Source organism: Takifugu flavidus, chromosome 4, assembly GCF_003711565.1.
Source record: "Takifugu flavidus isolate HTHZ2018 chromosome 4, ASM371156v2, whole genome shotgun sequence".
In the NCBI taxonomy this organism is placed as follows: domain Eukaryota; kingdom Metazoa; phylum Chordata; class Actinopteri; order Tetraodontiformes; family Tetraodontidae; genus Takifugu; species Takifugu flavidus.
Window position 1 is genome coordinate 8,717,065 of NC_079523.1, and position 24,785 is coordinate 8,741,849.

The 24,785-nt window shown below is 48.4% G+C and overlaps 4 protein-coding genes across 8 annotated transcripts; all 4 read left to right on the forward strand.

The window, feature by feature from the left end:
* The first annotated feature begins 538 nt into the window (after nt 1–538).
* LOC130523805 (ras association domain-containing protein 1-like) lies at nt 539–7,198 on the forward strand. Of its 4 annotated transcripts, none has more exons than XM_057029361.1 (7): nt 539–764; nt 1,292–1,820; nt 2,229–2,353; nt 5,442–5,546; nt 5,635–5,923; nt 5,995–6,110; nt 6,194–7,198. In XM_057029361.1, exons 2-7 carry the CDS (start codon nt 1,481–1,483, stop codon nt 6,338–6,340), a joined length of 1,122 nt encoding a protein of 373 aa, XP_056885341.1. In that variant the 5' UTR covers nt 539–764; nt 1,292–1,480; the 3' UTR covers nt 6,341–7,198. The 4 variants fall into 4 exon arrangements, with proteins under 4 accessions (XP_056885341.1, XP_056885342.1, XP_056885344.1 ...); XM_057029362.1 differs by having other exon boundaries at nt 547–764; nt 5,638–5,923; XM_057029364.1 differs by lacking the exons at nt 539–764; nt 1,292–1,820; nt 2,229–2,353 and adding an exon at nt 3,607–4,052.
* A 61-nt stretch (nt 7,199–7,259) lies between these two features.
* tusc2a (tumor suppressor 2, mitochondrial calcium regulator a) lies at nt 7,260–8,995 on the forward strand. The gene is made up of 4 exons (XM_057029366.1): nt 7,260–7,384; nt 7,900–8,083; nt 8,353–8,473; nt 8,560–8,995. The coding sequence occupies exons 2-4, from the start codon at nt 7,935–7,937 to the stop codon at nt 8,623–8,625; spliced, it is 336 nt and encodes a 111-aa protein (XP_056885346.1). The 5' UTR covers nt 7,260–7,384; nt 7,900–7,934; the 3' UTR covers nt 8,626–8,995.
* Nucleotides 8,996–11,392: 2,397 nt separating this feature from the next.
* On the forward strand, nt 11,393–15,498 carry hyal2a (hyaluronidase 2a). Of its 2 annotated transcripts, none has more exons than XM_057029359.1 (4): nt 11,393–11,517; nt 12,074–13,046; nt 13,519–13,608; nt 14,101–15,498. In XM_057029359.1, exons 2-4 carry the CDS (start codon nt 12,117–12,119, stop codon nt 14,476–14,478), a joined length of 1,398 nt encoding a protein of 465 aa, XP_056885339.1. In that variant the 5' UTR covers nt 11,393–11,517; nt 12,074–12,116; the 3' UTR covers nt 14,479–15,498. The 2 variants fall into 2 exon arrangements, with proteins under 2 accessions (XP_056885339.1, XP_056885338.1); XM_057029358.1 differs by having other exon boundaries at nt 11,402–11,651.
* Nucleotides 15,499–15,611: 113 nt separating this feature from the next.
* On the forward strand, nt 15,612–19,471 carry hyal1 (hyaluronidase 1). The gene is made up of 4 exons (XM_057029360.1): nt 15,612–15,733; nt 16,283–17,199; nt 17,287–17,376; nt 17,785–19,471. Exons 2-4 carry the CDS (start codon nt 16,285–16,287, stop codon nt 18,106–18,108), a joined length of 1,329 nt encoding a protein of 442 aa, XP_056885340.1. The 5' UTR covers nt 15,612–15,733; nt 16,283–16,284; the 3' UTR covers nt 18,109–19,471.
* The last annotated feature ends 5,314 nt before the right edge of the window (nt 19,472–24,785 follow it).

A 24,785-nucleotide genomic window follows, 5' to 3' on the forward strand; every position in this document is an offset into this window, starting at 1 on the left:
CCAGCTGGCTGAGCTGATGAAAAGTAGTAGTCTTCCACTCTGACTGTTTCTATCAGAAAAGTGAAAATGTGCACATTGTTTTTTAAATACGTCTATAAATTACTCGAACATTGAGCAACTTCTGCTTGCAGACGTGGTGCTTTCAAGTGCCAACTATCGTCGGATTTTCCCCCGTCATTACTCAACGATGCTAACAAGAGACTTTTAACAAATTATCTTATTTATATCATACATCTATTTTTTTTTAGAAATGCAGTTTACGGCAATGAAATTTAATCACGGCATTTTGTATTTACTACACACATTTTTTTTTTTACATTTTTTTTAAAATAAATAAATAAATCTCTGACTTGATATGCAATCGTAAAATTGTACTGTATTCGTAAAAATGCGTCTATAAACTTATGAAATCCCCGATGTGATTTCGTGTTTTTTCCCAGTGTTTTCGACAACCCTCTGGTGCGATGGGGGGGGCTCCGCACGCCCACTCAGCTGTTCCGAAGGCTCAGAAGCAGCAACAACCCCCCCGAAAACCACCCAGTTCGAGCTCATCTCTCTTTCTTCCGTCATCCGCCGCTTCAGTCTGAAGATGTTGGTGCAGGATCCGCCTGCAGCCGCCACCATCGCGGCTTGACTTCCGAGGCGCAGCCGGGACCTCTCGCCTCCGCTGCGCACGCCCGCGCGCACACGCCCGCACATCTGACTAAAGTTTTGAACCGTGCGGATGGAAGATCTGAGACGACGCCGCTTCCTGCGCTCCCTCCGTAAGTCGAAGCGGAACTTTTGCTTCTTTTATTGGCGATTGATCGATGGTTTGAGGGGGGTGCAGCGAACGTCGAAGCTGGGCCCGGTTTTAGTGTTTTATTCTTTCTCGCAGATGATCAAACGTTGGAGTTCTGTTGAACTTCTGTCTGTCCCGTTACATAAGATCGAGTCCTGTGTTCGAGCAAATGATCCAATAAATGGATCAACTCTGTAGCCGTCCTTCAAAGTGGCAAACAAACTGTATAATGTTAAAACCCGCGACCTCTTAGACCGTATTTACACAGTAATCATTGCTTTGTTTAATGTGGACATTTGATGAAACATGACGTGGCTAGCGGGCTGCCTATAGTTATTATCTTTAGCCTTAGCTTTATTAGCATCGGCGTGTTTATCATAGGCACCGGTTTTATATAAGATTGTCCCTTTAGAAAATACAAAGTTTGACGCTTTGGCATATTACCAGTCACCTTTTGCATGTTCAACGTCCCTGACGTTGCATTTAATGTATATTTTCCTTTCATTACAGGGTAACCTCAACCTCCATCCACCCACAGATGTTGGAACCTTTTTTTAAAACCCTTTTAGGAACATTTTATTTGTCTGTGACTAATTATAATATGAGTTGACATCAATCATTTTAACAAGAAAAATCTTTCATTGTGGAAGGCGGAGGCAGCCAGTCTACCTTGACATTATTGCATTATGGTGCGTTTTTATGGCGATATCGGGACTGAGTGATGTGATGTCTTGGGAGGAGTTTATCGAGCTCCGTGACCTCAGGTCAGGTCGAGAGCAGGTAGGCCTAACAAGGTTGCCATGCTCGCCACCGCGCCTGGAGAGGACCAACGCCGTGAGGATAAGCCCCGGGAAGGTCCCAGACCTGCTGAGCAGGGCGGGCATCATCAGGGTCCTGAGCAGTGCCCAGGACCCCCAGCTGACCGAGGAGAAGGGAGAGGGACACAACTTCCAGCCCTGCAGCAACGCTCAGCCCACATGGTGCGACCTGTGTGGGGACTTCATCTGGGGCCTGTACAAGCAGAGCCTGCGCTGCTCCAGTGAGTCACAGAGGTGTCGAGACAAGAGTTGTTTTTTTTTAGAACACTGAAATTCGTCTTTCCGCTGCCCGATTCTTCTAAACATCTTAACTTCCTCTACTGAGCTCTGGGTCGTGTGAAACTTCCCTTCATCAACTGAAAGTGGCTGCGGTTTTTGTTGAGCAGAAGCAGGTCAGAGACAGGCGCCAGTAGATGTTAATCTGAATGTGGAACCACCATTCAGCCGTAACGGGCTGGAAAAAGACAGGTTACACACTTCGATGGAGGAAAACTTATCTTTGGGCGTTCGTGCCAATTGTGCTCTGTGAGGACGGAGCCCAGCTGACATCACGCCGTGTGGATGTTGGATACCGACGGTGTATTTTTAGACGTCTGTGCCTGTTGGTTTGACCTCTGTGCTCCCCTCAGACTGCAGATTCACATGCCACTACCGCTGCCGCGCCCTGATCCGCCTGGACTGCATCTGGGACCGAGGCTCCGTGGCCGACCACATGTGCGTCGTGGAGCACACCGTGGAGACGGATACGAACGTGGTGAGTGACCTGCGAGGCTGGCGTGGAGACCGGGTGACTGTCTGTTACCTAAACATGATGGCAGGTCAGCAGGGAGGAAGAGCAGCCGGTCAAATAAGATTATAAAGAGAAGTAAAGGTAGAGAAAAGTAAGAGAAATGCTAAATATGATAAACAACAATGTCCATGAGCTGTTGAAGCTATAAAGGAGGAGGAGTTCTCTCCCTCTGAGTTAAACACTTGTTGCTTATCAAATTATGACTGGAATGTAAAACCCCGCACATGTTTCTCATCAACTTTTTGGAAGCGTCGATTTGCTTCTAAACGCTATTGAGGACTTTTCACATGCAGCAAGAGCTCGCCCTCCATTTCACTCCCCGAAATAAAATGGTGAATAATAGCAAAGGAACGTTCAAGTCGTTTAAAAGTGGCAAAAGACCTGAGATACAGACTCGAAATTGTTGTGGACAGAGGTCAGTGAACACATCATGGATCAGATGAAAATCCAGAAAAAGAGCAGGTCGAAGATTCTTAATGGAAAGAAAATATGACACCTATCACGACACATATGAGCTCATATTGATTTACAAATATCTACTCCTCCTTTGTGCATATTTAGTTATTTAGTATGATTGGCTCCCTCTAGTGGACACATTTGTCAACACCTCCACATCTGCATGAGGGACATTTCTTTGCTTAAAAAAGGATAAATGAGAGCTTGATTTAAGGTAAAAATTCTATTTAATAAAATTAAACCCAAAAATTCAGTGTTCTTCATTAATTAGTAATTCATCTAAGAATCTAACAGATAAGTAAGTCCTAACTTGAAGAAGATCTAACTTGAAGAAGATCTCCCACGTTAACATCAAGATCTATTCATATTTAGATGAGTTTTACTCAAGCAACGAGTGATTTTGTTAAATGTTGCAGTATGAAAAAGCTGAACTGGTGAACGGTGTGTTATTAAAACGTGTATTTAATGGACAGACGAGTGTAAAAGACCAGCGGATATACAGGAAAAGGCTGGTCCGTATAACTACATCAGGTCGTGGGTTCAGGATTATGACGGCTGGGGGAGTACAGTAAAAATGTCCTCGCAGAGATAGAAGAGCAAATGTGTGTTTCGCCATGACGTGAGGTCCATCCGTGGGGGGGAGTCGGGGGGTCTGGGTGTGGTGAGCGCCGGCATTTCCGCCTCTCCTCCAATCGTATCCCTCCGCGGAGGGTTTGTATACTTTCCAAACTCAACCGAAGCGGCCCGGGTGGAGCCTCGGCGGCGGGGGGGGGGGACGACTGACAGGGCGGAGGCACGGACACATCCTGTTTCACACAGACTAGGCTTTCATTCTGGAGACGTGGCTGCGCGACAGCAAATATAATACGAGTTTTGTTTTTAAGGCTGGTTTTTTTGGTCTTCTAATAGAGCCGCTCACCGCCATTGATAGCAGCCGAATCACCGCTAAGCTAGCGCTGAAAAGTTAGTCGAGTGTAAACTTCCGCGAAGTAGGGTTACATTTAGGATTACCACCGTAGCCATGTTGAAAAAATACGCCAGTAAGACCGGCGAAACGCCGTCTTTCGAAATGACCTGGGGAAGCTCCACCAGCAGCGGCTACTGCAGCGAGGAGGACTCGGACTCCGAGTTCGAGCAGTTCTTCACCGCCCGGACGTCTTTCTTTCCCAAAACCCGGAAAGCTAAAGTCGAAGCTAACGAGAAGAAGGTGAGAGTTGGACCCGAATGGGCAGTCGGTTAAAAATATTCCCGTAGCGGGGGAGGTTAGCAAGTCGGGATCACTTCAGAAAGTTTCCTCATTTTTGACCTGTTGCTAAAGTTGTTGTGCAACTGTTGCGTTCAGGATCCTCTTTTGAGACCCGTAAAAGTCCCTTCCTGTCGGGGTTTTTGCCGGCCCCCAGCTGAGGTCCTACCGAGACGAGTCTAAATGTCATTCCCACCCACGCGTTTCTTAAGTTTCTCAAAAACAAATGATTCACGGTTCTTATCTTTATGACCTGTCCCTGCTGTCACACACACCCACTCGTGGATCAGATTTCCCTGTTGAGAAATAAAGGCGCAGCTTTTTTTGTTGTTGCAAAACTCCTGTTTGGAAGCCATGATTGTTTGACTGTCTTGCCCCCGCAGTTCGAGTTTCTGGGCACAGTCAGTGGCAGCATCTGCACGTCCACCCTTCTGTTGCTTATTTAGAGAAGTAACCCGGTAACTTCTGTTTTGTTGGTCTAAATGCAGGTGCTTTGTTTGGGTGTGTGTGATTAATAAACTCATCCTTCATAGTAAGTGGAGAAATGTGCACAACCAGTGAGACAGCTGGTTCTGAGCCCCACTGAGTCCTGTTGGTTTTTTCCTTCTGCTCGGGGAAATGACTACTGATATGGAGTCACAGGAAAAACCTAAACCGAGCCAACAGTAATGCAGATTCTGAGGCGTGACTGAAACATGACTGGGTCTTGCGGTTGATGAGGCAGCTGACTTGACAGGATGTGCCTGTGAAACAAGGGAGCACATTGTCTCTCCCAGTGGTGGGAAAGCCAGGGGAAAAGGCTATTAATACATGAGTACCAAGTTGGGGAATGCAGCGGAACTGGCGCGGCAGCCGATGTAAACAGCTGTTGCACGCCGCCCTTAACCCCGCCCCCAGCCCCGCCCCCTCCCACACAGCAGCCCGCTGATTGGCCGGAGCTGACATCATCGGTTTCCGCAACGTTGTCCGGAAGTTGAGAGTCTGATGCAATCTGGTGGTCACTTCTGTGTAGATTCGGGTGTGAAAAGAAACAAACAAAAAAAAAGAACCAGCTCTAATGTTATTATTTATGAGTGTGTGTGTGGGGGGGGCTGTAGCTTGCGTTCCAACTTTTCACCCGGCGGCAGCACATAATATTTTTTTCTCCATTTTCTGATAGACACAGTGTAGAAGACTACCTCTACACTGATGTATAATTATCTTAGAATCAAAATGTCTTCACTCGCTACAGAAAATCACATTTTTGTGACGCGTGACCGTATCACGTGACCTTTCCTTCGCCCCACGAGTTCCGGCCTCGTGGGGGTGAACAGCACCATCTGCTGGCCTAACGGTGCAACTGCGCTCTTTCAGGACGAACAAGTTGAATGTGTGAAGGAAGAGTTGACCACTGCAGAGCTTCAGCAGAAGGTGAAGGAATATAATGCTCAAGTCAACAGCAATCTCTTCATGAATTCAGTGAGTGGTTTGTTCGTTTGCCTTTGCATATGCTCATGTTGTCCTGTAGCAGATTTATCATCTGTGTAATCTTTTTTATTGGTGTCAGCAGAACAAAGATGGTTCCTACACTGGTTTCATAAAAGTGCAGTTCAAGTTGGCGAGACCGGTGTCTGTCACGCCACCTAAGAAAGGAGGTCATGACAGCAAAGGGAAGAAGGGAGGCGGAGTTAAACGTCGCACTTCTTTCTACCTGCCAAAGGACGCGTCCAAGCACCTGCACATTAGCTCGCGGACATCCGCTCGGGAGGTCATCGAGGCTCTGCTGAAGAAGTTCACCGTGGTCGACAATCCTGCCAAGTTTGCCCTGTTTGAGCGCAGCGAGCGCCACGACCAAGGTATCGCTGCTTCCTGACAACGTTTGACTCAATGTTTTTATTCGGTTTAACCACCATTGTGTCTTCTTCAGTTTACATCAGGAAGCTGTCTGACCGCGAGCGCCCCCTCCGTCTGCGGCTGAATGCTGGACCCAACGAGAAAGTCCTGAGTTTCGTTCTGAAAGAGAATGAAACTGGAGAAGTCAATGTACGTGGAGACAGAATATGAGAGGGAGGCTCCCCACACAATGTCATTTTGTTCCATCATCTCACTTTTCCTCCTCCCCACAGTGGCACGCCTTCTCTATGCCTGAGCTGAAGAACTTCCTCCGCATTCTGCAGCGCGAAGAGGAGGAACACATCAAGCAGATCGTGCAGCGTTACGCCCTGGCCCGCACCAGGATGCAGGACGCCCTGGCGGGCTCCACTCCTGGCTGATCCCAGTGCGCTCAGGGGAACCAAGCGTGCGTCTTTTGGCTGGACAGTCGCCCACCAGGACCTGACCAGTCAGGACTGCATCCAAAGATCCCGGAGAACCTGACCCAGAACGCCTCTTGAGTAAAAGAGAGAGTGAGACAGGGCGCGAGACACTGAGAGAGAGCTAGCGCGAATGTGCGTGTGAAATGATGCGAGAGATGAGAAGTGCCTTCCACCCGGAGAGTCTGATGTGCCTGAGAGAATGAGAGAAGCAGAGACTGGCAGAGGAGACTGTGGGCCCGTCCAGTAATGTTAGTGGTTACTGTTGAAGTATCCTGCGTACCACAGCTGTGTCCCTTTAACTTTAAAGCCCTTTGTCAAGTTATCCTTCAATTCTCCCGAAGCAAAAAGTCCATTTGTTTAGTCTTATGGTTTGTTAAGCTAATTTGGTTCTGTGCCAATGCAACAGTTTGCCCCTTTTCCACGCTCTTATTCTGGTAAGAAGTTAAATACACATCTGAAGCTGGAAGGTACTAGGATTTGACCCCGTCTCCAAAGTCTGCCACGTCCTCTCAACACCCCGATGGGTGCACCTTTTTTATTTTTGTCAGTCGGTGAGCTTGACTAATGCATGGACATTTGTACGAGTCTGAGTGTCAGAGCAGTGCTTCAGTGACTGTTTGACTGGAATCTTGTGTGAACTTTGCTATACACGTGTTTCACTGGAAAGTCTTTGTCATTCCTCATATGTTTTTTATTTCTGTCCTTTCAGCGAAATTGTCTGTCCTCTGCTTCTTTAAAATTCCAATTCACACTTTCACAATGTAGCGTCCTGAAAAATGTGCACAGCATTAAGTAAAGAAATTTTATTTCTATCAAGTTTTTGCTTATTCTTTGAGATTAAAAACACACATGCTCCGTAGATTTCGTGGTAGTTTCCCTTTAAGTGTGCAGGTTCCGCTTATCCGATCAGCTGATCGCTTCATTAGCAGGCTGAGAGCTAGCATAACGTAGCAGGTGGGGAAAGCTGTAAGATGAGGCGGCCGTATATTCTTGTATGAGAAGGTACGATGTTAACCACAAGCACGTTTGCAATAGTCACGGATGTTGTGTCGGTAGAGATCTACAGTTTGAGTTGGTCTGGCTTGGAGTCATTTGGCTAATGTAGCTAACCTGCGTCAGTGGCTAACAGGCTAACTTACCTCACTGAGCAGGTATTGCTGGTACCCGTTCATTTACGTGGTTTAGTCATTTATTTTTCTGTAACGGCAGTGTGTTGGGCATCCATTGCCAATTAATGATTTAAATCAACACAGACAACCTGCACAAACGTGTAATGTTCGGGCCCACTTGGCTAGCTAACGCTAATATAACGTCACCTGGATGGCATTAACTGACACTGGATAAGATTGTTTGTGTTGTAGTAATGTTGGTTTTACAAGTGTCAGATTTGTTCGAACAACCCGCAGCGTTAATCCGGCCTGTCAACAAATGGGCTCCGTGTTCCTCAAACATGACTCTTCCGCAGCCTGGTTGTTTACACCGAATCTGACCGGAAGTGTGTTTCCTTTGCTTTCCAGCTCGATTTGACTCTAACCATGCCTCATCTCTGAGGATGGGAGGAAGCGGATCCAAAGCCAAAGGAGTGTGGCCCTTCTCGGGCGGAGGAGCCGGAGGGGACGCCTCCACCGACGGGAACGAGCAGTCTGTGGCCCGGATGAGAGGCTCCAGGACGGCGACGCCCTTTGTTTTTACCCGGAGGAGGTGGGTGACACCGGCCAGACAGCTGCCCTCTACCCTGGTTGGGAATCCTGCCATAGACTTTAATTCAGCCTTCTCCCTTGCTGATTTCATCCTTAAAGCATAACATTAAAGCAGATTTGTGCCGCGCAGGCTGTTGGCAGGCAGCGCACAGCGTTTCCAGCAAACAAGGCGTGGACGGAGACGGGAAGAGCGCCTCCGCACCGTTCAGCCCACGCTGACCAAATTCCCTGTGCTGACGTGTAATTTGTGTCCTCCGGTCGTCTCGCCAGCTCTCTGTACTACGACGAGGACGGAGACCTGGCCCACGAGTTCTACGAGGAGACGGTGGTGACCAAAAACGGCCGGAAGAAGTCCAAGTTGAAGAGAATCCAGAAGAATCTGATCCCACAGGTGAGGGACGGCTTGAGTGTGTGTGTGTGTGTGTGTGGCGTTGGGTGTGCGTCGGTCAGCCTCTAAATGTGTGTTTTGCTCACCAGGGGATTGTGAAGCTGGAGCATCCCTGCATCCATGTGGATTTTCCCATGATCCTCTGCGAGGTGTGAAAAATGATTGAATTCAGCTCTAGTCAGGCAGTGACACGGACATAAATCCGCTCCATCACCTTTGCATAAGTAGTGACAGTAACGGTCGTGCACCCGCCCTGAGAGAACACGCCAGCGGAAGAGTTTATCATGTGGGTTGTTCTGCAGGGCGAAACAGCCTCCACATGAAAAGGGTTTCATAGTTTTTGCCTTGTGTGTGTGTGTCGGGGTGTGTGTGTGTGTGTGTCGGGGTGTGTGTGTGAATGTTTGTGTCGTCTTGTCTGACTGTTAGCTCAGACCTGCACTAGTGAACACAATGTACTATTTTTCCTGTATTTTAGGGCAGATTTCTCAGTTTAAAATACTTGAATAAATTATATATTGAACTTGAGTTGTTTGTCTTGAACTGTTTCATCATCTTATCTATTCAGTAGTGGAGGGTTTGAATGCACAACGGAGGGAGAATCACCGTTAAAGTTGCTGTAATCACACAATCGGCACCCCACTAAGCTATTTGTTTTCTTACAGTTTAATATTAAAGGATAAATCGGAACGTCTGGTGGCGCCACTGTGGACAGTAACAGCTGTCGGCGTTAGAAAATTGATATAAATAACTGCAACTGTTATAAATGGGGAATATTGATGTAAACGACACCTGACCAGCAGCCGCAGTGGTGATCACATGGATTATTAATAGGAGGCGCCATGATGGTTGAGGGCCAGTCATGAGATGTCCATTATAGCAGCCGTCGCATGTAAAAATCAACGTTAAATTTAACTCTGCTGAGCAGCTTCAGGGCAGAGAAACTACTGTGCTTCCTTTACAACAGCTAACAGGCTCGATTTCAGGCAAAAATCAACAAAAAAACAATTTAATAACCTTAAAAAACATATATATAATACGGGCCACGGCCTGTAGGGGGCAGTAGTGGCCCAGCCCTGTGCTGGTATTTGTGTCACACCTCCACACTGTAATACCAGTTTTGTAAAGTCCTTCCTGCAACAAAAAAAAGACGCCCGATGTAGCTCAGCGTTGCCCGAGGAAACGCCGTCGTGACGGTCTGGCTGCTGGTAGCCATCAGTGTAAATGGATTCATCCTGGAGGATTCCCATAAAAGCCCAGAGCTTCCCTCTCTGGTGTCTGTAATCATGCGGAATGTGGTCACAAGCGTTTCCCGGTCAGGGGTCGGCCCCTTTGATGTGTTCCCTCTGCTTGGCTTCGATGCCTTGCTCAAGGGCCGACCGCTTGCGGTGACCGGCGTGACCGTGTAAAACGCCCTCAAACCTTAGGGGACTCTCATCTGGGTGTGTGTTCTGGTCATTTTAATCATCATTTCCAGAAGCAGCTCCCACTGAAGGCCCCGGGGGGGGGGTTCTAATTTCCCTGCTATTGTTTTCACTTCCTGGCGTTCCCTGACTTCTGCTGATCTTCAGGGGCCAGAGGTCAACGGGAAGCTGAGGGAGATGGAAACCAAGCCCTCCCTTTGTTCCGTCGCCTCCCCCTCCCCTGTTCACGTGTGCGGGGCCGCGTGTTCCCCCGCCACACGTGGAGCAAGTGGCCGAAGAACCGCTGACACGCCAGGATGAGTCAGCAAAGCCCAGGGAACAAACGGCGGAATCAGCTCTGACATCTCCCTTCCAGGCCACCACCTCGGCCCTGGTCATGCTGCCATGGCAACGCCCGGCTCCTGATCTGAGGCTTCAGAATAAAGCAGCTCTCTGTCTCAATGTCTCCCAGTGAGGACGACCGTCCAAGGTCCCGGTTCTAATTTAGACACTTCTTTAAAAATAGGTCAAACGGTCATTAAAACAGATATTTATGTGTCAGGGGCTGACCCATGACCTCACTCGCACCAGACCCCTGGTTCTGGACCCTCCTATATGCTGGACTGGCCCACTCTGGAATGTGGTACTCCAGCGGGCGGCAGCCAGTGGCTGTCATCGCGCCTCAGGCATGCAGATGCCACCGATGCCTGCGTTTGAAGCGTGCTCAAATCAGCAGAAGAAGAAAATGCTTCAGCTAAAAAAATCATTTCACGGAATGTAAATATGTGTGTTTTTAAAAATAATAATGTCAATTTTGATTGAATGGTCATGGAGCATCGTTGCTAATCGTTGTTTAAGCTGCCATCAGTGACACATTTGTTCCATTAAACTGTTTAAATGCAACAACTGACAGATTTCAATTTAACTTCATTTGCACAACTACCGTGACATCATGACTGTCTCCAGGGCGACGAACCACCCTAAGAGCCAGTTGGCTGGCTCATTTTATCTTACATTCAAACGTCTCTTGTTTGATTATATTATTTTTAAAGTGTAGACAACATTTTTCGGAGCGGAATATTTTGGCACAAAGAATTTTATGTACAAATCATCAAAGAAACCCTTTTTTTTTTTTTGGTAGCTCAAATGAAGCGCCCGCATTGTTTCCGAACACCACAGCGTGGATGATCTATATCTGATCGTAATGGATCTGAAAGGTCACTGGATCAGAATGGTCGGCTTATTTTAGGGATGCGGCACTAGTCTGGCTCCGCGGCCGCTCGCAGGATCCGTTTCACCGCGGCGGAGGCGAACTTTCTGGAACGGCTAATTCTGCGCGACGCTCGGACGCCCGACAAATCCAACCGTGCACAACCACCATAAAAGTCGAAGCGGAGGTCCTAAACAGAACACGCCTGAATTTTTAAGGACGAGTGCGGCGAAGAAACACGACGATAGTCGCTGACCGAAGTTTTTAGGATGTCCGGTTGGTTCAACCCCCCCTTTTCCTCGCTCCGAATGGTACATCCTGAAAGTAAAGTCGCCCCTGACTGACAACGTCGCAGGGGGCAACTGGGCTTCTGGTCAGTCCGCCGAGGGGACCCACTCGGGGGTTAGAGGATCCTCCGTCATCTGTCCTGGAGCGGGGTAATAAATCTGCCCCCTTGTCATCTTTATATCCCCAAAAGTCATGCTCGCTTTGATGTATTCCCACTTTGCTTTGAGGCAGCGTTGAGACTGAGCGGGTTGGTTTTTGGGAATGCTTCATTCTGCCGGTGAAGGTAGGTTCCTCTGTTCGCTGCTCCCCGGACGAAAGCAACTTAAAAAAAAAAGAAGTCAGTTTAAATTTAACATTCAACTCAAAAATTAAAACGAGAATCATTTGCATCAGCAGAGACATTTGTTTTTACCCGAGTGACATTTTAAATCTGCTTTTTTGGGGGGATAATATGTCGGTATTGCATGTTTTGTTTGTATTTCTGGGAGTTTTCGATGACGACGACCATGAAATATATTCAACATTTAAAATAATGACACCATTTCTTGCCAATAGTTTTTTTTCTCCCCCTACGTGGTTCCAATTTGCGTGCACAGCATGGCCTCTGCAGGGCATTTAAATCCAACACTTTGAGTTTACTTTTATCTCTCTTGAACGATCATTGAAGCCCTCTGACTGATCCTCAGCCTTTGCTGTGATTTGTAGAGCAGAGAGTGACAGTCTCATCTGTCAGTTCGCGCTGGAAGACATGATGTTCTGGAGTCTGCCTGACTGGAAAGTCCTGCTGCTGAGCGTCCTGCTGTGGGAGCACCTTTGTGCTCAGGAACTCAAACCCACCGCATGGCCACTGTATTCAAAAAAGCCTCTCCTCCTGGCTTGGAATGCTCCGACCGAGGACTGTGCCCCGCGGCACGGTATTCACTTCCAGCTGGACTACTTCCAGATCGTGGCCTCTCCCAACGAAGGCTTTGTTAGACAGAGCCTCACCATCTTCTACAAGGAGCGGTTGGGCTTGTACCCCTATTTTGAGCCAGATAACACTCCGGTGAACAAGGGGCTTCCGCAGTTGGTTAGTCTCACGCAGCACCTGGACAAGATGAAGGAGGGGGTGCAGAAGTATATACAAGACCCAGGGGCCAAGGGGCTGTCGGTTATCGACTGGGAGGAGTGGCGGCCCCTCTGGGTACGGAACTGGGACACCAAAGATATCTACCGCAGCCATTCGCGAGAGCTGGTGCAACAGAAGAACCCCAACCGGTCCCCGGATGAGGTGGCAAAAGTGGCCCAGCAGGATTTTGAAAAGTCTGCCATGAAGTTCATGCTGGAGACGCTGAGGCACGCCAAGAACCTGAGGCCCAACCAGCTCTGGGGTTTTTACCTCTTCCCTGACTGCTACAACCACGACTACAGGCGCACTCTGGAGAACTACACCGGCCGCTGTCCCGACGTGGAGGTGGTCCGCAACGATAAGCTGCAACCGCTGTGGAGGGAGAGCACGGCCCTTTTCCCTTCCATCTACATGGGCACGGTGCTGCGTTCCTCCCCCTCCGGGCGGCAGTTTGTGCGGAACAGAGTGAAGGAGGGCATGCGTTTGGCATCATCGGGGGACGGCCTGGCACGTCCTGTCTTTGTGTACACCCGGCCCACCTACGCCAACTCCCTGGAACCGCTAACAGAGGTTAAACTTTAGCACCTTTGCTCCTAAATGTACTTTTGTTGGCTCAGGTGTTCTTTATTTATTTTCTAACCATTGTGATGTGCTAAAAATGTTTACACTAATATGCAGCGCCGGTTGGAGAGGATGTGAACCATTTTCCTCCCGGTTACACTCTCATTGAAGGTCCCCAAGTCAACACCGCCGCTTTGCTTTCTTTACCTCCAATCACTGCATGCTCCAGCTTTTCCTTATCGGCCACTGCACCTTCCTGTTGGGTGCAGCAGAGGCACCCCCGTATCTCCCAGTAACTCCAATTTGTGCAGAGTGGGCAGGATGGGTGTTGGTCAGACACCCTCTAAACCATTTCCGTGTGGAAGACTGAACAGATAAGGGATGTTCACACGCAGTCGCTTCTGCCCCGCTAACATTTGGTCCCGCGCGCGCAGCATCGTGTTCATCCCGATGGTTGAACACAGCCTGTCATCTGTTTCAGACCGACCTGGTCTCCACCGTCGGGGAGAGCGTGGCTCTGGGAGCGGCTGGGATCATCATGTGGGGAGACGCCGCCTATGCGAGCAGCAGAGTGAGTGTCTGCATGCTAATTAGGAAGCCAAACACAGTAATCAGTCAGACATTAGCTACAAATGCGACCACAGCCTTGAGCCAGGCGGCTCTGTGGCGTTCATCGATGGAGGAAGTGGTGAGGGAGTTTGTCCAAGATTCAGATGCATGCCGACGCCAGTTCGTTAGCAATGCGAGGGATTTCTGTCAGTGGTCACGTTTAGTTCATGTTGCATCCATGCTTCTATCTATAAAGTCAGTCTGCTTACAAGCCATAATTGTTTGTGTTGAAATATAACTTTTGCTGTAATTCAGAGCAAAAGTAATGACAAATTCTAGTGCATAACCATTAAGGAGCCATTTTGCTTGGACGCTTTACTACATTTTGATACAATCTGCTGGTTAAAACCTGATGTTGTAAACATTCTTGACCTTTATCTGTTATATTTCCTGGTGTGCTGATTCTTTTTTTCATGTGCCCCCCTCCCACCCCCATCCCCATCCCCACCCCCAGGCCAGCTGCTCCAACCTGTCTGTGTATCTGCAGAACCCCCTGAGTCAATACCTCCTCAACGTCTCCACGGCAGCAGAGCTATGCAGCCAGGCTTTGTGTGGTCTCCACGGCCGCTGCCAGCGCAGAAACCCGGACAGCGACGTTTACCTGCACCTGAACCCCCTCACGCACACCATCACCAGCCACAACGGGAGGCTGCAGGTCACCGGCCAACTGGAGGAGGCGGAGACGTCGAGGCTTCGGGCAGAGTTTCGATGCCAGTGCTACAGCGGCTACGACGGGGAGGACTGCGACCGCACGGACGCTCTGTCGCGGGGGGCCCGTCTGCCGGGGCTGCAGAGTGCGACCTTGCTGATCATCTATCTGCTCCTCTTCTGAAACGACATCAATGCAGCCACCAGTTCTGTCCCGGAACACAAGCCCACCCGAAAAGAAGGAAAGTTGTGGAAAAGCTTAATGTTTATAACGGTGTAATCTTCTCTACACGACAGAGGGCTCGCGGGAAATGACCTTGTTTACATTTTGCTCTCAATCACTGTTTCCCAAGGTGTCCGATTCCATGTGTCTTTCACATTGGGGCCTTTTTATTTTTTTTCTGTGGAGTTTAATGAATGGGTCGATGTTTGCGAGGATACTGTGGTGAAAGTGGGGCTGATGCACTTAAAGCCAGTCGTAGCACAATTTAGTCGAGGTGCTCTTTTTTTCAGCTCAGCTGCGGCGTTCCTATTTATTTCAAAGTATTTTTTATTTGTGTTATATATATACATTTATACACACACACACACACACACACACACACATATATATGATTTAAATGTGCAAACCAGGACTACTATCTTTCAATTCTGACACATACTAACCAAATTGTACTGAACTTTGCTGCCATCCCTTTTGGAAACAGTCACTTTTGGCCCAAACTGAATTCTCACTGCTCCCTTCTGCTCAAGGTGTGCTGTGTGTTTCCCCACATTTGCAGACCTCCTTTAGTGAATGGATTCCAAAATAAACTTGAAATGAAACTTTTAAATAATCCCTGAATGTCTTGACTGTTTCCACCCGATGTCTACCATCTGCTGGTGGGTTGTGAGGACGTCATCTCTGGTTACCATGGAGAGGCACAGTCAGCTTGTCTTCAGGGCAGTGTGTAGTTTGCAGTCTGGTGAATTGTGCCCCCCTCCCCATTTAATTATAGGGTTCTCTTAAGCCTAGGGTTATTTTTTGCCGCTTTTAAGAGTTGAATGAGGCATATATTTAAATGTGAACGAGACATAGTTAATTGTGGCCCTCCTGGGAACCCTCATGCCTCCCTGGACAGGCCTCGACGGTAAAACTCGTGCAGTGTATGTGTGTGTGTTCATAGTTTGATTCAAAAAATAAAGTTAATTTGTGTGGCGTGAACGCAGATGCCTGTGACTTTAAATTTGCTCCTGAAACTCGTCTCTGTTATTATTGGTTATCAAAAATCCCTTAACGCCAGCGGAGTCAGCCCTGATTGGCTGGTCTCGCTTTATTTCTCGCTTGTGATTGGTCGCTGGAGGCATCGATGAGTTCGCGTTTTCTTCCCCTTTTCCACCCTGTCACGCGACTGAAAGTCTACGCCTGAAGCTCCCAACTGAGCGGCAGCGTTGATCAGGTAAAGTTATCTGGAAATCTGTGTTTATATCTGGTGGTGTTCCATCCTGCTGTGCAAACACCACGTGTTGATGACGATACAGATAAGATAAAGACTTCTGAATACTACTTAAAAAAAAAAGAAAACTGGTTTGGAGGAGAAAACGGAACTACTAGTCACCCTGTTAAAAACCCAACAAGAAAGCAAAGAAGTTTGAGCTATGTTGAACTCTGAGAACGCGTAATATTTTCGTATTTTGGCGTTTCCGAAGCTGTTCAACATACAAATGTGCACGCAAGTTAAATCTAAAATTGTCCTTCAGACGTGTAACATGAACACTTCAGTAGATTTTTCAAATCTACAGTGCGGTGCTATAAACTGCCACTAGGAACCAGAATTGATTAACATAAATGAACAGGACAAAAAATGTGTAACCCAACGCATCTGCATCTGTGTATAGTTTACAATGACATGAATTAAAGATGTGTTTGAAACATTTGGTCGTTAAAATAAACTTATGTATGTATGTATGTGGTGGATCTAAACTTTTCTACTGGCTCTTTTTGGCAGAAATGACGACTTCATTTCCTCATGAATTGCTGCTGCTCTTCCTCCAGCTGACCCGCCTGGTCATGTGCCTGCAGCTCAAGGCTTCGCCTTTCTCCGAAGAGCCATTTGTCACCATCTGGAACGCCCCCACCGCCAGCTGTTTAACGCAGCATGGCGTGGATCTGGACTTGAGCATGTTCAGCATTGTCCACAACCAGCACCAGAGCTTTATGGGTGAAGACATCACCATCTTTTACGCTGAAAAGCTTGGCCTCTATCCGCGGTACTCCGGCCAGAAGGTGGCCGTCAATGGCGGCGTGCCACAGAACGCCAGTCTCGATCGACACCTCAGGGTGGCTTCTGAGGATATCCGCTCAGTAATCGCTGACAAGGACTTCCAGGGCCTGGCTGTAGTGGACTGGGAGAGCTGGAGACCCGTTTGGGACAGAAACTGGGACAGTAAGCGTGTGTACCAGGAGGCATCAAAAGCTCTGGTGAAGGCCAGGCACCCAGAGTGGCGCCCGGAGCAGGTAGAAGCTGCAGCGAGGGTGGAGTTTGAGGAAGCCGCGAGGAAGTTCATGGAGGAAACTCTTGAACTGGGACAGAACCAGAGACCGAACGGGCTGTGGGGCTTCTACGGTTTCCCTAGCTGCTACAACAACTACAGCCCGCAAAGTGCACACTATACTGGGGAGTGTCCAGAGGTGGAGAAGAAGAGGAACGGCGAACAGCTTGGGTGGTTATGGAACGTCTCCTCCGCTCTTTACCCTGACATCTACCTCAGCCTTGAGCTGCGCGATCTCCATGGTGACGTGCTCCAATACAGCCAGCACCGCATCCTGGAGGCCATGAGAGCAGGAGCTCTGGCTCCGTCTGCGCCGTCCGTCTTCCCCTACACTCGCATCGTCTACACCTACTCACTAGATTTCCTCTCACAGGCAAGTAGATGGTGGTTGGCCCCGGGCCCCGGGACCCGGACCTTCTTCAGATCCAGCTGTCTGACCCGCCTTTCTGTGGTTCTGCAGGAGCACCTGGTCTACACCATCGGAGAGAGCGCTGCTTTGGGATCTGCCGGGGTGGTGCTGTGGGGAGACAACGACTTCGCCAAATCGAAGGTAAATCAACCTCCCTGTGACCGCGGTTGGCCGACTGTGACCTTTGACCTCAAACTAAAAAAGCCAGGAGAACTTATAGAGGATGCGTGAAGTAAAGATGTCCTCCTCAAAGATCTAGATATGTCGCTAGGGTCAAAACCAGCAAGTTTGCACAAACAAACAACTGTAGTCGGAGCCTCGGGCTCTCTGTGTGTCGCGATGAAAAAGAATCTTTCTGAGGAATGTCTGGTATGAGCCACTTTTATTGACAACAAATCCCACCAAAAGACCCCAATATCCTTTCATTACCTCTTTAAAGCTTCCAAACATGGCAGATGTATTTACAAAAGATTAAAAAGTAGACTCTTTCCCTTAAATACGCTGTGGTGGGAGACTTCTTGTTGTTTTCTGCCACCCCCCCCTCCATAGGCAACCTGCGCCGCCGTCAAATCCTTCATCGACGAGACGTTGGGTCACTACCTGGTGAACGTCACCACGGCCGCCGCCCTCTGCAGCCAGACTTTGTGCTCCTCTCGGGGTCGATGCCAGAGGAGAGATCCCAGATCCAGGACCTACCTCCACCTGGACCCCGCCAGCTGGAAGGTGGTGTCTGAGAGGGGGGCCAAGAAGAGCTACAGGGTTGTGGGACGGATGAGGACGCAGGAGCCGAGGCTGATGAGGGCCCAGTTTGAGTGCCAGTGTTTCACAGGGTGGAGGGGGGAGAGCTGCTCCCAACCACCCAGGAATAAATGATAAAAAAACGGATTTATTTAACTTTTCTATAAAAGTGATGTTTATTTTCACCTAAAAAAGAATACTGATTAGTATTTACCTCTAAACAGCATCATCAATCCTGTTTTTTGAGTATTTTTAAAAAGGGAAGAGTCGCTGGTGCCGCTTTGCGACAGCAGATGGCGCTGCGGAACAAGCAATGGGGAGGAACCGGCGTCAAGGTCAAAGCTGTGGCTGACAATAAAACAAGATGTCAAAAACTAAGAATGTGGAGGAAAAGATAATTAAGTTTATATGTCAGAGGGTGATGACATTTTACACCAAACTGCAGCAGTTAAAGTGTCCCAGATGAATCGGAGTCACAGTAACAAACAAGCCGAGCGCCGCTGGATGATCTGGATTGATTTATGAGCGAGCGGCCTTGTCTTATCTGAGAGCAATGCTTTTTCCCTGGTGTTTTTTTGGCTGTAATTTCGTGCCTCGGCCTCCCTCCCATCCCCTCCTTCTGAGGATTTGTACTCTGGAACAACAGCCTCCCTCAGCATCCTGCTGGGTCCAGCTTTATCATCCCTGGCTGGGCTGTGAGGAAATGAGGAAGAGATGGACATTTTTGGGGTTTTTAAAAAGCTAAAAGGGAATGTTTTCAGCCTGTGTGCTTTGCAAAAAAACAGTTCTAGGATTTAATTTTGTTTTCATGCAGCTCAATTGGCTTTTAAAGACCAAGGACAGATTTAATGTGCACCCTGAAACATTGTATGTACCTGCAGTCAGGCGGCGTTGGCAGGAGAAACAGAAAAGGGCTGATTGAAATTCAAAGCTTTCCTGAGAGCTTGCATTCTTATTCTGATCATTACTTTTATTATTATTTTCTCCACCCTGACAGCTTTAACCTCACTTTTCCTGTAGACGACTGAAATGATGTTAGTGCAGCGTACCTGTTAAGAATAGATTTGGCTGGATTTAAAGTCAATTTTTTTGGTTTAAAAGGGAATTTTCTGCCTGTATTTGGAAATGTTCTAACATAAACCCAGCACTTAACGTTTCGTACGCACCCATCTACGCATGTGTAGCTATATAGCTACACCCTGAGATTTATTTGTGCGGAGGGGTCGTTGCGTGCACTGACCGGATTAATGAAAATATGAGACCAAAAATGACCAACGGTTTCTCTAACCCGGCTCTATGACCCCACGGTGTTGTCAATCCACGGACGTGACCTCAGATCTGCTGTGATGTGTTTCAAGGTCACCCCATGTGAAAAGCCCTGTTATATCCGGTTCATCTTCAGATGTGGACGCATGTGACACTATTCTACCTTCTACGGTTCTACCCGGGCCGTGAAATCAGAGACATTACAGAAAAGAAATGGGCAGACCAGAAGAAAGCTCCCAGCGTCCTCATTCATTTCCCAGCATTATTCTGATGCACAAATGACCCGTTTGTTTGTTTTTAAAAACAGAATCGGCCCTGTTAACCTCACCGTAGCGTCTCCTTGTCCACCCACTGGTGAGCCCTGTGTTGTTTCCTTCCTTCTCTCCTGCACGCCTCCTGACGAGAGGTGACCTGACAGACTGTCCCATGTGACTTATCTGCAGACGGGCAAAGCTTCCCCCCCCCTGCTGCCAGACCCCACCGGAGATCTGAGAACACCATTTAAGAGCAAAGGAAAAAGGAAACTTGACACACAACAAAGGTGGCTTCAGCCAAAGTGGCACAATAACCGCAGCCGGGAGCCGTCCAGGTGGAAAATTACACAGCACAATCAGGGTCTTTCTTTCCTGCGAGCTGGTGGCCAAATCAAAAATGCTGAGGGGGTTCCAACAATGGACAGCTGTTCGCTCACGCTGTCGTGTTCCTCCTAAAAATGAGAATTGTGTTATTTTTACACGCGTGGTGGATAATGGTAACGTTCACGCGAAGTTAAAAGGAAACCACGGCGGTAATAGAAAAACGGATGACCTTTGAGGGTTTTAGCTAATTCAAATACGAGCTCCCTTTCTTCTGCGCACCATTCGCCTCCGCTTTTCTCTGAGAATTCCATCTTCAGTAAATACCACGTGTCATGCATGTTAGTCGGGGTAATGAAGTGGTAAAAAAATGGAATTGTTGCGACTGACTGGTCGCCGCGGCTGTTCCCGGGGACAATATCAACGCTGTTATTTTGCTGTTTCCCATCAGTGATGCAGCAGGTGGATTTTAGACTGTAAAATCCTCCTGCTGCGCAAAAAAGGGGAGTTAAAAGTCACTCTGTGCTAAAGCTGCACACTGACAAAGCTGGTAAGATCCAGCTGCTGAGTGAGGCAGTAGATGAAGAAAACATTTGCAGCGAGGGGAAACTGGGTCTCTTCAACGAAACTGCGACGCAACAGTTTACAGTTGAAGTCCCCTGTGCCCCCCCCCCCACACACACACACGCACGTCCAGAAGGTCAGGAAAGCGGCGCCACCATCATTTCCTGTTTCTGCAAAGTGCTCAGCGATCGTAATCTCCAGTTTGTAATGTTTTCATTTGCCAAGCCAGACTGTAAGCGGAGGGAGGCATTTTGGGCCCACGCAGCATCGCGCACTTAAGCTCTATGAATTCAATATGAGCTCGCTGGAATCAGGGAGTGGTTCTCGACCCAAATGTCACGGTGAGTCGTAACCTTTACCGGAGCACGTTATCTGCCCTGGTTGCGTGGCCTGGGCCGGGACGGGGACCGACGCGATGCGATTGGATTGGATTTGAAAGGTCCCCGTCTGAGCCGTGCCCGCGGGCTATCTCTCCTCCACAGTTCAGCAGCACCAGCACGTCGCCAAGTTTCAAGGATCCGATCTGTCCCGTTGCATCTGCGTCTCCTACGGCCTCGATTAATCAGCGGTGGCCTGAGAACCAGAGCCCAGGACCGGAGATGATGTGAGACGTGAGGCAGAGTGACACCGAATGGGACGGTGGTGGAAAAAAAGCAACATGTCTCAGCTGTTTGTCTCCGGCGGGAGATACGAGATGATGCGAGGGCTGGTGATCCAGCAGAGAAGTGCTGATATGTGGATCTGTCAGTGCGGGTCATGAGGAGCAATGAGGACAGGCGATGCCAGACTGGCCCCCCACCCTTTCAAAAGATAGATACGGGGAGATCCAGATTACGTAAACGAACGCAGAACTGATATGACCGAACGTAGAAGCGGCAATCAAAATATCTCAAAAAGAGAGAAATTCACCGGAACAAACGCTAACACCTACACGGAAACTTACAAAGTTCAGGAAGCCCCCATTGAGTGGAATTTTCTCAGTATTTGTCTTATTTCCTGACTGTGACCCACTTTCCTGTGTTGCTCTTGTGCTGTTGGAGCAAACCATCGCAGGCCGAAGTATAACACGAATAAGTCTCCGCCGCCATACTGCGCCGCCGCCACAAAGCTACACCGCTAGCAAAGCTAAGCGGGCATGTCTGAGCACGTGCACCTTATAAACCCACCTCCAATATCCCGCTGAATGAAGGCAGTTTTATTTGCGACATATACGAGCTTTCCTCACCCCCTCCAAATTTCAGTCCAGAGGAAAGGAGCTTATAAAGCTTTATAAGAAGGACGGAGAGGACACGCTAAAATGAGTCCACACTTTGAAGTTGCCCTCTCGCGCAACATGAACCGAAGCAGATCTCGTAGTTTAAGGCACAAAAAACGGGGGAAAAATCTAATTATGGATGATTACAAGTGCCCCCCCCCTTCCTGAACTACTGTAGAGCAGCTATGTCAATTATGAAAAAGGAATTCCAGGTTAACCAAGATGTGCTTTCTTCCTTTTTTTTGTTTGTTTTTTTGGGAGGGGGGGGGTACAAATAAAATAATGACTTTAATCTATTTCCAGATTATGTAATGGAGCAGGAGGGATGAAGGGTGCAAACCTGACAGCAGGCGGATTAAAACAAACAGAAGACATGAAAGAGGAAGCGAGAGGTGCTCCGATGAAGAGGAGCTGCTGTGCTCAGATGAAGGAGGGCTGGCGGGGGTGGTGTGTGTGTGTGTGTGTGTGTGGGGGGGGGGGTGAAGCATGAGGCCTCTGTCAGCTGCATGTGAGACATCGGCCCCCAGGTTAGTGCTGATGCTCACAGCAGGGGGCAGCAATGAATAGAGCTGCTCCTGAGAGACGCTCGGCGCTGGTTTGGCTGCACCAGCTCATCTTGTTCTTCTTCTTCTCTTGTTCTGGGTCTGCTGAATTTTTTAACAAATATTCACATTTGATCATCTGCATCTTCAAAACTCGAGGTCTCGCTGTGGAGAGCGAGAGAAAGAGACGCGCTTTAGATGGAAAAACGGGCTACTCCAAAGTTGCCGTTTCTCTAGGGGATAAATATTCTGTTTACTTGTGCACGTTCTGTGCACATGCATTATGCTAAGATGGGAATTACAGCACCAGGCGGTCTCCATGCTGCCTTTCACGCTCTCCGAGCTCCTGGTCCTGTTGGAGTGGAACTTTCAGTGCTTCGTTGGAGCTGTATGGCGCCGCGGGGTGGCCCGCCGCTCTCCTCCAGCGTTGATAAACTATTCCTGGGCTTCTCAGTCCGCTGTCCAAATGCACCTGTTACCAAGGCGACAGATATTTAAAGGGGCAGCGCTGCTTATCGGCTGTTTGCCCTTGACCGCTGCTCTGCTGAGAGTCCGTCTGCTTCATATGCTCGGCTAAAAACATCCTGTTTTAATTCCTGAAATGATGGAATTCAGATGCTGAGGGCGCTAGCTTAAACTATATCACTCCATCGACAAATTAAAATCAAGCCCCCCCACCATGGATCTGCCTCCTCAGATAATTTGCTCTTTCTTTGCTGCCCTTTCATGTTATCAACACAATCCTGATGTCTCAATCTGGAAACCAATCGCCCGTTTCCTTCAGATCATTATGGCAAAATTATTCACTCACTGGTGAAGGCAGCCATGCAGAGATAATGAGATTTCTTACCTCAGAATAGCAGCACAGGTTTTTGTGTTGGCAGAAATCCGACGTCTCACCTCAGCAGTGGCGAGCTTTGAAAACAGGGACGGGTTGTTTAGAGAGAGAAAATGTTTCTCTTTCACAATTGTCCCACATTTAATCCCGCACTGCAATTTAAACAGAAAACAGCAAGATCCCACTGGCTTTTTACAATCTGAGGTGTGCGACAATGTGCACTGTAACCGCCTCACACTGGGTTCTCCTGGGAGAGCTCCTATCTTTGCCGTTCCATGTGCTTATAGCAACAACTTAAAACCAAGATCACTGTAATTTCATAAAAACTTCCAGGCCGTCGTCTGAAATATTGCGAGACCTTTTAACCATGTGCTTAAGTTAGAAAGCTCCCAGCACGTTTCTGTGCTGATGGTATGTAAGTAGGGAAGGACACGTCTCGGCCCTTCCACGAGTCCGCAGTGACAGCTGCCTTCTGTCCTTCCTGATATAATAGAAAAGCAGGGAGAACGCGCCACTCTGCCCTTCCACGTATCTCCCAAAATGGCATCAAAGCCTGGTAGCCCTTTTGTGCTCATGTCAAATAAGTCAGCCCAGCGAGAGCTCATACCGCTGCCCTTCTGTGTCCTTATCTCCAAACTCTACGTTCCCTCTCCGTCTGGTCCAGGATGTCTTTTGTCTGACGCGTTTTCAACCTAAAATCTCAGTTTCTATCAGTCTTTTCTCTTCAACCGATGGGGTGAAATCAAATACAGCAGCCACGCTTATAAGAAGAACAAAGAGAAGGAACCCTTTTTAATTTGGGTCCTTTTTCACGGAGTCAAAAATGGTTTTCGAATTGCCAGTAATTAGATTGGACAGATACTTCAGACTGCAGCCAATTTAACTTTTCCCCGACGGTGAAATGTATTCAGGTAAAGCCACTTTTCAGTGCTTCAAAGCTCGGGATTAATTCCAACTTTGATCAGATGCTGGGAGTTATATTTACTTCCTGTGACTCATTGGCCGTGATGATCCTGTTTTAGGGCGTAAAGTGACTTATCCTGTCAGTGAATTACTCCACAGCTCCGAAACATCCAGAATTGCCACGTCCTTTCTTTAAAGTCATCTTTTTATGGAAAAGAAAGGCGAGAACAGTTTCCAGAGCGGATTTAATCAGTGTTGTGGATCACAGTGGGGGTATCAGTCAGAATTTACCTCGCTTTGGAAGCAGCCAGAAATAGCGAAGAATTACCGATTCGCTCAATCAATTACTGATTACAGCTGTCGCTCCCCAATTTCCAATCGCATAAATCAGACGTTAATTAGTCTGAAGCCTCACAGGTGTGAGAAAGACGGTCCAACAGTCCTCACCCAGAGACACGTCCAGCCTGCCCTACATGTAAAGATGATTTGATCTGCGGCGGGTCCGACATCAGATCCAAGACGGATTCGGGAGCCCCCATCCTCCCCTTTTCCCAGAAGTTTCCTGTCAGAGTGATTTGGTGCACTTCCAGATGCTCCTCAGCAAATGTCAGGCGCTGTAACATTGTTCCGACCTCCCTTTGATGCCGTGCGACGTGAATGTAAAGGTCACGCGTGCCGCGCGTTGTCATGTAGAAAATGACCCGTGTGGAGTTTAGACAGGACGGTTGACGGGGAGACGGAGAGATTAGGCGGAGGGACGGAAGAAAGAAAAGAAGATGCATCAGCGCTGATGTCCAATCACCCCTGTCCCATAAGTCTGATGCTCAAGGTCAGAGAGGAAGGAGGCTGACGTCCCCCCCGACCTCCAC